This window comes from Cydia pomonella, chromosome 21, assembly GCF_033807575.1.
Source record: "Cydia pomonella isolate Wapato2018A chromosome 21, ilCydPomo1, whole genome shotgun sequence".
Lineage (NCBI taxonomy): Eukaryota > Metazoa > Arthropoda > Insecta > Lepidoptera > Tortricidae > Cydia > Cydia pomonella.
In genome coordinates this window covers 5,468,728-5,482,691 of record NC_084723.1, presented here as the reverse complement: position 1 = coordinate 5,482,691, position 13,964 = coordinate 5,468,728, and the positions used below count along the sequence as shown (strand labels likewise).

General features: G+C 42.3%; 2 protein-coding genes across 2 annotated transcripts; one reads left to right on the top strand and one right to left on the bottom strand.

Annotated features, from left to right (window-relative positions):
* On the bottom strand, positions 1-6,884 carry LOC133529911 (serine/threonine-protein phosphatase PP2A 65 kDa regulatory subunit). Its single transcript, XM_061867713.1, has 6 exons — positions 6,518-6,884; positions 5,613-5,847; positions 4,292-4,478; positions 3,727-3,881; positions 1,932-2,049; positions 1-1,068 (listed from the first exon to the last, which is right to left on the bottom strand). Exons 1-6 carry the CDS (start codon positions 6,741-6,743, stop codon positions 217-219), a joined length of 1,773 nt encoding a protein of 590 aa, XP_061723697.1. The 5' UTR covers positions 6,744-6,884; the 3' UTR covers positions 1-216.
* A 132-nt stretch (positions 6,885-7,016) lies between these two features.
* Positions 7,017-9,116, top strand: LOC133529912 (uncharacterized). The gene is made up of 2 exons (XM_061867714.1): positions 7,017-7,838; positions 8,574-9,116. Exons 1-2 carry the CDS (start codon positions 7,637-7,639, stop codon positions 9,029-9,031), a joined length of 660 nt encoding a protein of 219 aa, XP_061723698.1. The 5' UTR covers positions 7,017-7,636; the 3' UTR covers positions 9,032-9,116.
* The last annotated feature ends 4,848 nt before the right edge of the window (positions 9,117-13,964 follow it).

Below are 13,964 nucleotides of genomic sequence, written 5' to 3'. Positions count from 1 at the left end.
TTTTGGATAATGGCTTTTATTGATTATTTTTATACTAATTACAATTTCATATAAAGTGCAAAGTAAATGCTATGAAACATCCAAAGAATCCTCACTGTTAGGTACTTTTTGCAGACTGTTAGGTTTAATTTGGGTAAAAACGGTTCTCCCCCCGCATTAATCTCCTTAAGATACTGGGAATTATGGAATAAATACTAATTAAAATTAAGGTACTATTTAACCGGCGATTCCTACAATCGCCTCCGACGCGAAGTATTTCACGTCCACATCGGGGTCTACGTTAAGTTTCTCCAAAACTGGTTTCACTTGAGGCTGGATGACGGCCGGGTCAAGGAACGGCGCCATTTTCTGCAGCGTCTTGGCGACGTTGAATCTGACGTTGGCGACATTGTCGTCGGCCATAGACAACACTGTGGGCAGGAGTACTCTGGTAGTTATGTCTTTGCCGCATACTTCGGAGAGGACATTTATGCAGAAAAGGTACGTCATTCTGTGTAAATAGTTCTGTTCGCGGGACATAGCGAGTACTTTAGGGATCACATTAGTTTCTGCCCAAGACGGTCCGTATTGCTCGACAAGTTTCTTAAGGTTGAGTGTGGCAGCCTCGCGGATAGCATAAACATGATCGATGAGCCAGGACATGCATAAGCCTGTGAGTTTCTCGTCGAAGAAGTCTTGTCCGAGTTGACCGGCCAGGAGCGGCATGTGTTCAATGATGGCCAAGCGGACGCGCCATTTTGTGTCTTCAGCCAAGTCCACTATAGCCGGAAGGAGACTTTGGACCAGCTGTTGGATTCCGATGACTTCATTCACACACTCGAGGTTAGAAATGATGTTGAGACGGACCTCGGGGCATTCGTCCTTGAGTTGCGTGAGGAACAGGGGCAGGAGGTGTTCGATGGTGTTCTGGCGGCCGACGATGGGGCTGAGGCCCATGATGACGGAGGCCAGCGCGGACTTCACGTGCTGGTTGGGGTCGCAGACCAGGTCCTTGATCTGGGGCAGGATCATGGTCATTATGATGTGCTCCTGGTGGGCCTTGTCCAGGTTCATGCAGAAGTCTTTCACCTGGGAATGAAAATTATTGCTTTAATAATGAATAACTACTTATTGGTGGCCTTAATCTGCATTTTTTATTTTACTATTCACCATAAGGTGAAATGGAATAATTGTTTATTTGTGTTTAGATCGTTGCATCCAAACAATGTCGGTTGGTTCGTTTTATATGAGGTGATCGTGAACGAAATAAAGTGCTGCATAGCTGTAGAGTTTAGGGGTCTATATCAGTACAGTATTAATCAGTTTTGTCTTTAGATTGCTTTGATAGTGATTGGCCATAAATCAATCGTAACAAGTGGACGTAGAAGGATGGAATCGGAAACAATTAGCAGTTTCCAATGCGGTCGGCAACTGTCAAGTTTTTATACAGCGCCAGTATAGGTTTCCCCCGTTTCTAGTTTTGTTCTATGGGATATGGCTTAAAGGGCATCCATAGCAACCAGATTATAAAACAAACAGGACACTATTCGTAGGATGGACAGGTAAGAGTATGACAACGCCATCTGTAAAATACTTCTACGGCCAACCCCATTGATGTTAGTGTCAAGGGAAGTATAAATGTTGAAGTAGTAGTGTATTTTGTCACTGGTGGTTGATCATACCATGAGTCTGCGCGCGCACTGCTAGGTCCCGGCAGAATACCAGCGCTGCGGCAGAAATGCTGCAGCACATTTTCTCGACTACACAGTCGTGACAAAAAAAATCCTAGCACGTAGTTAGTAATTAGTTTGTTTAGACCTAAGTTTTATTTTTATTATAAGTTTATTATTATTTTTTTGTCGCGAGAATGTTTTTGAAATAAAGTTTTTATCTATCTATCTATCTAAGTAGAGGCTGGTGACAATAACAATAGACGAAGGAGGGGCACTGACCTTGCCGGCGGCGGCGGCGCGCACCTCGGCCTCGGTGTCCTTGAGCAGCGCCTGGAAGATCTGCGCCAGGTCCGCGCGCGCCAGCTCCGGCCCCACGGCCTGCTGCAGCTCCACGAACCTGCCCACACCATGTACATTATAGTCGACGCTCGGAACGAGCTACTTGCTGGCTGAGGATTCATTTTAAACGGACTCCCGAGGTCCAATCCGATCTAGACCAAGCCAACCACCAACCGACCAAGGTTAGCCTTCCAGCCAAGTTGTATGTAGTGCTTTTCTTAAAAATAGTGCAAGAAATATAAATGTAATAGAAATATTTTACAGAAGCAACGTTCTTAACACCGTATGTATTTTCACAGAAAAAAGTAGAAAGAATTGAGAAGATTTACTTTGCCGCCTTTTTTTTTTTTTTTATTAGAAAATAGTAAGTGTATTTTCTGCCGAAAATACGCCAACCTATTTGAGACAGCTGAATAGCCGCGGTATCAACATTACAATAATATAGCCGGTCAAACAACTATGTTAGTAAAAAAAAGCGCGAAATTCAAATTGTCTAGGGGAGATAACCCTTCGCGCCTATTTTTTTTTAAATTTGTCGCTTTTTCCTAGGGAAATTGCTTGACAGACTATAAGTACTGATATAGCCATTGCAACTTTAAAAAAAGTTTAGAACTCGACAAATATTGAAATTCCTGAAAGCGAGACTACAAGGCTTAGAGGATTTAACAACTGGAGACGCTTTGTCTGTAATTTTCTGTACAAAACAGTCTGCCGATTTTTGCGGGGGAGGGGCACGTCAAATGTATGACTATTTTTACGTAACGTACAAATAGCCATGTCAGATAACGTCAGTCCATACAATACATTGGCCGAGGTCTTCGACAGAGGGGTAAGCTCTTAAAGGCCACTCCAGTTGTTAAATGCTCCAAGCTACAAGGTTTTTAACTTTTCAATTTTTGATTGAACATAAACTACGCACTTCGCGACCTATTTTTTAACGAGCGTCGATTTCGCTGTCCATTTTTGAGAAAGTATTCATCAGTAAGTAACACGTTACCGTTACAGTACTTCTCCTTAAGTTCTGGTTTCCTTTAGTCTATGCGGAAAGAGGAGTCGTAAAATGTATTGGATGGATCCCTTAGATTTCACGACTATTCTTCTCTTTCCACGCAGATTCTATTTTACACCGCCATAGAAAACTGTTGACAACATGAATTGTCAGCTTGTAAGATTTTTATTACATACCGTGGGCCCATATAACCCGACAGATTTTATCCACGCATTCCTGAAGTCATTAGGAGCAAAAAATGTTATATGACCAACTTTTGGTCAAATTCAGCAAAAAAATTGTTTTTGTCTGTACACCACTTTTTGATATTTAACAAATTTAACGCATATCAGTAAAAGAATAAAGATCACAGTCAAATGGCGTTCTAAGTTTTAATAATGTGTCGAAAGATGGCAATAAATTAAGGGCCAGTTGCACCAACCACATTTAGCGGCCTGATCAACGTCAGACAGCAGTGAGGTATGAAACTTCCCATACAATAAAATTTTGCGAACGCTTTAACGGTGACCGACGGTTTGGTGCAACCGACCCTTACTGTAGCCACAAAGTTTTCTTTGATTGTCACCTCTATTTTAAATTTACTTTGATATTAGGCAGAAGAGGTTCGCGCTGTATCAAATTGTCTGCGTAATTTATACTATTGATAAAAGTACCATCAATCCAGCACCCAACTCTGGTCTTGTTGAGTTCATCGGAGTTCACTTGTTTATAGGGGGCTTTACTCACTTGTCAGCCACCATGTAGCGGACCCTCCAGGAGGTGTCTCCGGCGCGAGCGCGTACTGTGGGCATGACCAGTTGCTCCATATCTTCAGGCGGCAGCAGGGCAGCCACGGCAGCGCAGGCCTCCGCAGCCAGGAGACGTACGGAGTCTTGCTCATCCTGATAATAGAGAATTATGATGTTTAAAGGTACTCCACACTCAACTAAGACCTCGTATGTACTCACTCACCTCAGACTTATATTAGGTAGCTGCAACTTAGTTGGCAAAATTGACTGGACTCTTAAAATTTAGTATGAGAGCATATCAAAAAATATGATATAATAAAAAGAGTATTATTGGAAATCCTTCATCTTCGGATGACATCAAACGCTGTTGTCACGTCACATCGGGAAGTAACATGATATCTTTGGAACGAGACAATGCACTTATGGAGATGACTGATAAAATAAGCTATAGATAAAGAAAAACCTTATTGAACTCATTGACTTATTCTTATAATTTACCTTGAGGTAGTACCTATTCCACCTGTTTAGAAAGCAAAGGCTTGCTACATTCACATTCCACTGACCTGAGCCAAATTGACGAACATGGGAATGAGATCGGACTTGACGTACTCCACCTCGACGACCCGGGCGAACTCGCCCAGCTTGTAGGCGGCGGCGCGGCGCACCATGGGCGTGTCGTCCTGGCACAGCAGGCGGAAGTGCTGGCGCAGCTCCGCCTTCACGGGCGCCGACACTCGCCCGTAGCATACGCTGGAGAGGTTCAAGTTTAAATACACCTGACGGATTGCGCAAAATCATATTGCGTTGTTCGTAACTTGTAATTTATTATTATTATTTGTGAAGCAGGCAGGCAGTTGAAAAAACTGATAATGCCTGTATCCAGAGTTCTCAGTGTTGAGTAGAATTTGCATTGTGCATCTAATTTATTCTTAAACTCATTGACACTTTGGGTCCATACTATATCCTCTGGGAGTTTGTTCCAAGCTTTGACCACTCTGTTGCTAAAGAAGTGTCTATGAGGATTGTTGTAGGACCTGCGAGACACCAGCTTATACTGATGATCTCTCAGATGGTTGTTGTTATTGCGCTTTAGCATCTTATGAAAATCTTTGAGGTCAGTGTTGGGTTAGTATTTTGTATGTGGATAATTTATGAGTGCTTGGCAAACTCATTCTTTACATTCAGACTGACCCACTGTGATTGAACCATGAGCTCAAACATGTACTGTACTGGTGGCCTAGCAGTAATACTTACAAACCAGAGTGTTGCCTCACTGTCACACTTACGTACGAATTTACAAGTGCGACAGAGAGGCAACACATTGAATCGTGGTTTGTGGTAGGCCCTCAGAGATTGGGTTCTTGGCACTTAATGAATTCAGTGAGCATAGGAGTTATGTATTTATTTGCATCCTTGGTGTACAAACTAAATTAATATTGTCTAAAGCAGACTAAAAAAATTATAGCTAAGAGCTTGTCAGTCCAGACTCCTGTCTGGAACACCTAATATAAGATATATATATGTTGATATGAGAACATAGGTTCCCTCATCCCTTTACATATTTTTAATATTTCATGTTCCTGATGATTGGGTTTCAAAATTTGCTAGCTTAAACTTAATTCTGTCCATTCGACAAAGACTCAAAAGTTCATTGGAGTGTATGTACTATGTGTCGCACGCCAGTCATTAGGAGGATTAGGAAAATAGAAGTTGATTTTCTAAACTTGTAAGTAATTCTTGATACACCAAAAAGAAGAAATTAATTGGAATGTATAGCAAATTTATACAATGTTTATGAAGCTGGCAGGCTAAAGTTGCCTCTTTGTAATAATCTTCCAAGTTATTGGCGAGAAATAACAGTGTAATTTTGTAATAAAAAATTACCTGAATAGGCCACAAGCCGAAGCCCTGGATGTGAACCAATCTCCGCCAGCTAAACGCTGCACCAACGGCACAAAGTGCTGCTCCAGGGCCTGGGGTGTGTGATGGGCGGCCACGGCCCGGAGGGATGCTACAGCCTTGTCACGCACTACTGTCTCTTCTACAGTGGCAAGGGACTCCAGAGGTGGGAGGAGGCAGTGGGCAAATTCACCACCACCAACAAGGTTGATGAAGTTACCTGGAATGTAAATAGTTGAAAAAAATAAGAAGAGTTCAGATAAAAAGTTCATGTTACATTGAAGTCAAATTTTATACTCAAATCTTGAGGAAACAAATGTTGTTGATAACATTTAATGAATTATAAAAAAGTCATCATTCCTACAGTTCAACAATGAAACATGCCATCTGAAAGTGTATTTTTTTTATATACTAGTATTATATTGAACACTTCCTTTGATTTAATATCCCTGAGTTTACGTAAAAATTTTAAAGCTGTTGACGGTTGCAAATAGTAGGTAGGCCTACCTTCATCATAAGGACTTAATTATGTATTTCAGTATGCTTCTATAGAACATTATATATTTATATTGTGAGAAACAGTAGTTAAAACACTATCCCAAAATTAGTTCTAGTTTTGGTATCGCGTAATTCACAACAACAATTATAGAACAAGAGGCTAGCATCCGATACTGAGGTATGTCGTTCTTCAAAATTTTATAGGCACACTAAGTTAATTTGCAACATGTTAAGCACAGAAATAATGTTAAACCAAAATAACGCCCATTCACAACAATGCAATAAAGACTATAAACAGAAATGTGAAGGTCTTATCAAATTAAATTACAAACAAAAATCGTCTTCAACGCGTTGTGTGTACGAATGAGTAATCAATCGGCAGTTTTACATACCAAGTTGTTCAGCAAGCGCCAGCAGCACTTCGTCTTCATCGTAAATCGTCTCTGTGAGGAACGGGATCAGTTCGGATCTGGTTCTTTCCACGCCCAAAGCTAAGGCAATGGTGGATAACTTCTTGATAGAATTCAATCGGAGTTGCACATCCTCGTTTTTCAACTCGTCAATCAACACCGCGATTGGATACAAAGACTCATCGGTCCCGGAGTCGCTGGCTGCCATTTTGTTATGGAATTTTCTGTATATCTTCGATTGGAATAATTTCTTGCTTCACTTAGATTTACTTCAGATTTTTGTTAAAAAACTGTAAGCACAAGATTCAATACAAGATGTGCAAAATGGCAGCTATCACAGCCATAGAGCAAAGATTGAAAATGGTGTTGCCATTGGTATTGTTTAGAAACCCCATAAATTCTAAGGGCTCCTCTACACGATGGCCCAGCGTAGGCCAGTCTAAGAGACGCAGCTATGCGGTGGAATGAGATAGCAATATCACTTACTCCCTCTAACGCATAAATGCGTCCCTTGGACTGGCCTGCGCTGGGCCATAGTGTAGAGGAGCCATAAAAAGATTGTTATTTGGTCCTGTCCTGTTTTGTTATAGTACTTGTTCGATATAAATTAAATATTTATATATAATGGCATTTGTAGTAATAAAAATGGTACAGATTATAACAGAAAATGATTCTTCCATATATGACGGGTAAAGGTACCGTATGGCGGTTAACGCTTACATCTCGTAACACTGCATAAGTATTGGAGCGTCGGTAATAAAAGCGTAAGCACCAACCACCATAATAAAATAAAAAAGCACCAAAAATAAATAAATAAGGCACCTTTTCCGTGGAACGCCACATATTAATTACAATTTCCCTCTAATTTATAGGTTCTGACTAGTGGCAACATTAAAATTACTATAGACAAACCTATTTCTTTTTTCAAATTAAAGTTATTTTAGTGACTAAAGCTCTAGTGTCCAAACAGCCTACTTTAAATTTTAACAGATTTTTACAAGTTATTGAAGAACCTCCTTCTACATTATGCTGTTATTTCTGTCATCTGGGAGAAAATCTGAAAAAATGACATAGTTTGTCCACGAGTTTACCACTCTTGGCATGAGATTTGGCAATGGACCAGACACAACTGAAAGGCCGAAAGGCCAGGATGAAATCGCAATCAACGCCTCCATAGCTCACATCGTGTTGAGCTGCGTTGCCGGACAAGGAATAAGTCACTGGAATGAGATAAACTTCACCCAACCTGGAATGCATGGAAACCTATTCCTCTTTGGAATTTTTGGATACCTTCTGCACCAAAGTATGTTTGAATCGGTAACAACAAGAATACAACTGGTGACAAATCGCATGTCATTTTAGATACATTACATACAAGGCAGTGCGTTCAACGAATTCAATTGTTCGATCAAAAGCCGCAATGTATCACAAATGCCATGCGATTTGTTGCAATATGAGGCCTTATATTGATTGCGCTGGTCATATTGGCAGTTTGGCATGTTTTCCTTTAAATACACATTGATGAATAGTACTTAAAACTAACTGCCTTGGCTCAGCGATCCAAAAAGAATCTTGGCCTCCGAAACGAGAGAACGCCACCTGTCCCGATCCAGCGCGGTTTCCTGCCATGAATTGGCATTCAGCCGACACAGGTCCGCCTCCACGACATCACACCAGCGGTACCTGGGGCGCCCGAGCGGTCGACGGCCGGTTGGTCGCCCCATGTACGCTTCCTTGACTGCGCGATCCTCCCCCATTCTGAGTAGGTGACCGAGCCAGCGAAGTCTGTGGGATTTAGTTACGCCGATGATATTGGGCTCAGCCACCAACTCCTCGATCTCGGCATTTTTCCGGATCCTCCAGGAGGATCCTCATATTTTTCAAGTCGCCTGGGGTGCAAAGTGGGCCGAAGTAATAGTATACCGAATATACAGACGAATATTAACGTAAAAGTGTACTTTGTTACATGGTTGTTTATAAATACTATTAAAAATTGCGTTAATTGCGGGTTTAAAATATTGCTGTTCTTTTTTTCCAGGCGCAAGATTTAAAATCAATATGGGCCCAGTGTACAATTTCAGCGGAAAAGCTACGCGCTATCTTCCTATTCCTTGCATGATGGCCGATCTCTACAAAGGCAACCATCTTTTCGCAGGCTTACATTTAATGTCCGGCTTAGTTCCCTTCTCATTGTCAATGATGGGAACTAGTTTTGACAGTGCACAAGTGGGGAATTTAGTCATAGCTGGCAACATTATTTCTTTAGGACATTATTCTTTGGAAAACCATCTGGAGTGGGGTTTTTATACAGCTGCCTCCGCGGTTTTTACTTATTATATGTGCCCGCAAACGGGTCCTAAGATCATATATCCCTTCGGCCTAGCATTGATGGAGTATTGCGCTTATAGAGCATTTAAAATTAAATTAGAACGTAAGAAGATGATTATGAATTTTATCATAGCCGTGCTGCTTATCATTGATCCTTGTGGCTGTTGATTGAGAAGATCCAGCCTTCAAAAGAACTTTTACAATCAAATTACTTTATGATTCGTTATTAAATAATACCCGAAATCAACAGGGACTGACGAGTTTTCATTGTTCTTGAGCTTTATGTACCAGCATAATATACCTAAATTGCTATATTTAATTAGCTGGGCTGTAACCGCGAAAATCGAAGTTTGTCAATTGCGGGCATTTTTCACTGTCACTCTAGTTACGTCTTAGTAAAAGAGAAAGATCCCCGTTCCCCGCAATTTGCGAATTCCGGTTTTCGCGGTAGGCCCCCTAAAGCAACTTCGTCTGTGTGTTATGATAGACGATTGATAAAAAAATCCCTAATATACTTCCTCGGGTTTCAAACTATCTACATACCAACAGGGTAATTCGAACTTACACTGACATCAGAATGATATTTTAGTCATGTAATTTAGTTATCGTTTGTCTCGCCCGCGCCAATACCTACCTACAAGCACGAGCAAATTGCACGATAACTGAATGACGTGAGTTAGATGTTATTTTAATTGTAATGAATTCCTAGTTTTTACTTAAATGCTACTTTATGTTTGACAATGTAATTTAATTAGTATTTAGAATATCAATTATGTTGCTATGCCTTGACCAAGTAACCATGCATGCACTTAATACATGTTAACACCGCAATGTAACCATGGTTCTGTAATAAAGGAAGTGAAATGATTTTTTTATATCAGTGTACGTTCGAATTGGCCTGCAAATGTCATCTAAATCGAGTCAGCGGCTTAAGCGGGAAGAGGCCAATTAGAGGTATGAGGGGTATAGGTATATATTCCCATAATGGCCTTCTGTAACTGCGCCCATTGTCTTGAAGCGCTGAGGGCTTACCACGAACACCGAAGTTCACAAATTGCGGGTAGGCATCTATCTCTGTCATGCTAATTACGCCTTAATTGGAGTAAAAGAGAAAGATGCCCGCAATTTTCGAACTTCGATGTTGGCAGTAGGTCGACTGGACTGACTGTTAAGCACTGCCCATTGGTGCCGTCACTATCTATACCGTGTAACATAAACCTATCATTTACCTCTCACGGCATTTGAAATGATTCCCATTGTCTATACGTGCTTTTGTCACAAAAAGCTTTGTGATCACAAAACAAAGGAATCGATACAATAACAGGGTAGGGTAACCAACCGTCTCGTGTTCGAGTGAGTGTCCCTAATGCACGCGCTAGGGTGCCCCATTCGAGCCCCCTGCCGGGACAATTTCATTACGTCTTAGACGAGTTGAAAGGAGAATTACGCATTTTAACGTAAGCAATATAGTAATATTGAAGTAATATCGAGATCATACAGTAACTCGCATAAATCTCGTACCTAGACTTCGGGGATACACACTAGGGACTACTTGCACCATCCAGGGTTAGTCACTGACTCGGATTTAACCGTTAACACAGGGTTAAATTGTCTACCCCCCGAGGGTTGCCCACCTTGTCATGGTGGAGGGGCTTAGTAGCCGTGGCTTGGTCTCCCACGGTGAAGCGAAGAGGCAACCAGGGCCGGCCTGTTTGAGGTGCGGGCTGGCCCGAGGAGGACGCTCCAAGTGGGCTTGGAGGTGGCCCGTCGAGGAAGAGGAGTGTCGGTATTGCGGTGAGCCGTTCTCCCTATCCTCGACGGCCGAGGTGGGATCGCAGGGGAAGAGGCGTGATGGTATCACGATGCGCCACTCTCCCTATCCCCTGCGACCTTGGCGGGGCCGTTCCGCTGTAGCGGCGTTGGTGGGGCTGCAGAGGAAGAGGAGTGTCGGTGTTACGGTGTGCCGTTCTCCCTGTCCTCTGCAGCCGAGTTGTGGTTTCCGGCAGAACCATGGACCTCATCTGCCGCCGGGCGCTGGGGAGTTTTCTGGCGCCCGTGGCCTCCTTGTGGCGGGCTCGGGGGGGTCCGCTTTAGGGGGGCCGAGGAGGAAGGCGCGTCGAACCATCTGGCGCGCCTCGCGTGAAGGGCCTTCGGGCATTCGCGAAGGAGCCGCTCGCGGGCGGCTGCCGCCGGTGGGGTCGCGGATGAGTACGCAAGCGTTCCTGTAACCCCATCAATAAGGCGGCGAGGTGGCATATGGGGGGTTTTTAGTGGGTATACCGTGGGCCTCATTAGCCTAGACGGGAGTCCCACATAACCACTCGGGTCACCCCCCGCACCCGGGTGGTATGCGGAATGCATTTCCCCCCCTAGAAAAAAAAAGAAAAAAAAAAGGGTTAAATTGTCTAAGGACCACTTGTACCATCTCACTAATCTGGGGTTAAGTGGTTAAATCATTAACCCAATGTCAAATTGTACTGGTAACCATGGTAACTCCAGGTTTTACCAGTTAACCCCGGGTTAGTGGAATGGTGCAAGTGGCGCTAACCGGTTAACCCCGAGTTAGTGGCTAACCCTGGATGGCACAACTGGCCCCTATAATAACTTAACTCTCTAAAGAATAGAGACATTATTGCTTCTTGCACAACTGTTACCACTAATAATGGGCAATTACCGCAGAGTTGGTTACGGTCTGACTGTAGAATGGCTGCCGTGATTTTCTCGAGGGACTACAGAAGAATAACGGCACCAATCATGGGACATTTAAGAGAAAATTTGAAGTAAGTATAAAGTAAGTAGTATTTTTACAAGCTTTTATTTAACTTGCCCCTAGTATGTATGAGACAAATCTTGCAAGTTAAATTTGACCCACTTCCCGGTTTCCGATGAAGCTGAAAATTTGCACACACATGTAAGTCGGGTGACAATGCAATATTATTGTACCATCAAGCTGATCTGATGATGGAGACAGGAGATAGCCATAGGAACTCTGTGATAAAATAACGCAACCTAATTGTGTTTGGGGTTTTTAGAATTGTCTCGATGAGTATTAGTTGCCTGTGGAAAAAAGTACAGTTAGCAATAAAAGCTTGTACCAAAAATGAAATTTTTGCCAAAAGCTTATCGATATTTCACCGTTCACCGACACCTGTAAAACTCCCGCTTTAGTTGAATGTCTTATTCGTCCTTTATGTTTTCGATGTACCTATTTAATGAAAGGTTTCAATATTATAAAAAAAAAATTTAAACGATGTTTTTGCCTCCAGTCATGGGCAGTACGGCGCCATTCATTTAAAAACATACAAAAATCGATGAAACATCAAACTTAAGCAGCTCTATGACTCTTCTTTCAGGGTAAAATTTTTGGCTTATTTAACAAGATTTGTCTATACCATCCCATTACTGGCGCCAAGTTTATCATCGGAGTGTTCCCTATATGGGTTTCTTCAAAAAGGGAGTGAACAGGTTTTTAAAGGGTCGGCAACGCTCATGTGATATGGCTTGAGTTGTCGGGCAGTATGTTTGTTTGCCGCTGACGTGGTATTTAGAGAAGAATGCCCACGGCTGTTTTTACCACAGCGAGCGGCGCAATAGGAAGTATTACTGCAATGTTCTGCCGCCAGAGTGCAGCACTAGCACCTTTCGTAAACCATAGAGTAACTTACTTATACATATTTGGCAAGATTTCACAGATATGTAATAAAATATGACATTGATGCATCAAGGCGGTTTGCTTACCAAGGGCCTACCGGGAAACGCGAAAATCGTAATTTAGTTATCTGCCTCTTCATCGCTCGAATATGCAAGAGTAATAGAGAGGTTAGATAAGGAAATTTCAATTTTCTTGTTTCGCGGTAGACCCTCAGATTGTGATGGATTGTGGTAGTGGCGCCTCCTACGTAGAGTTTCGCGTAATTATATGTATTCCCTGTGGCATGATTTTCTTACCTACACTTTGGAATCTTCGTAATCGTGCACGTTCAGGAACAACTTTATGTTTTTTCAAGAGACTATGCAGTTATTCTAAAATTATATTTTCATAAAGAATGTAGATTTAGAGTATAACGCGAATTTCTCCTGGATGGTACACATTTTCCAAGATGGCTGCGATTCCTCGAGGTCCCCAAATGTCAAATGGTGTGGGCACGAAAAAGGGGCATTTAATTTATATACATACCAAATTTCATGACTGTTGTAGAGATTTCGAGGTTGGTCTTAATCCGATTGTGCTATATAGGTGCCTACAGGTTAAACAAGAGTCAGGAACGCGCTTGGACAAAGAGTAACGTCAGTATTTGAGTTGAAATTTTCCCCGAAGTTGAGACAAAACAAAAGCTGTACAAAAACTTATAAAAAAATGTTCCGCTAGAATCTAAAACTCCCTTAGCGCCACTTGCGCCAGCCAGGGTTAAGCCACTAACCCAGGATTAACTGGTTAAACCTGAAGTTCCCATGGTTACCAGTACAATTTAACACTGGGTTAACGGTTAACCCCGGGTTAGTGGCTAACCTTGGCTAACGCAAGTCGCCCTTACAGAGATCAGTTTGTCTTTTTAACTCAATTTATGTAAAACTGTAAGTAAGTGGTTTTGTGTAGGTAGCTAACAATGACGTGGTTAGTTTCATTTAAGATTCCATCAACTCTCTATATACTCCTTACAACCTGGCGAGTGCTGCCTCTGCGTGCGTCCCATGACACGGGCAAGGGCAGCATCAGCTCGTCTGGTGTACCCCTTACATTTCATTCAAGTGTCAAAAGGGACTCGACGTGTTGGCTTAGGTTCCGCGCACGTCTCCCAAACCATTGTTCCGTGTATATAGTCTATTTGATACTAAAACGAAATATAAAAGGTAGTGCCTTTATATTCGGGAGCCGCAGATATCGGTTACCGCATCTGGTGGCCATTATCAAGGATCCAGAAACCGATACTGCATTATTCCCAGACGTAAAAGGTTTTTGTGAAGAAACACAAATAGTACAGTCACAGTCGTGTGTAATAAATATACAGTCAGTCGCAAAAATATCCGCAAGAGTAGGGTGCTAGAGTCAGACCAAGCTAACTCGGCAGCGATTTTGATAGCACAGACTGTGCAAGTCTTA

Coding starts and splice junctions, on each gene's coding strand:
- LOC133529912 (XM_061867714.1), top strand. CDS start 7,637: ATGAGATTTGGCAATGGACCAGACACAACTGAAAGGCCGAAAGGCCAG. Junction 7,839..8,573: donor TGGATACCTTCTGCACCAAA/GTATGTTTGAAT, acceptor CTTTTTTTCCAG/GCGCAAGATTTAAAATCAAT.
- LOC133529911 (XM_061867713.1), bottom strand. CDS start 6,743: ATGGCAGCCAGCGACTCCGGGACCGATGAGTCTTTGTATCCAATCGCG. Junction 3,882..4,291: donor TGTTCGTCAATTTGGCTCAG/GTCAGTGGAATG, acceptor CTCTATTATCAG/GATGAGCAAGACTCCGTACG. Junction 1,069..1,931: donor GCGCCGCCGCCGCCGGCAAG/GTCAGTGCCCCT, acceptor TTTCATTCCCAG/GTGAAAGACTTCTGCATGAA.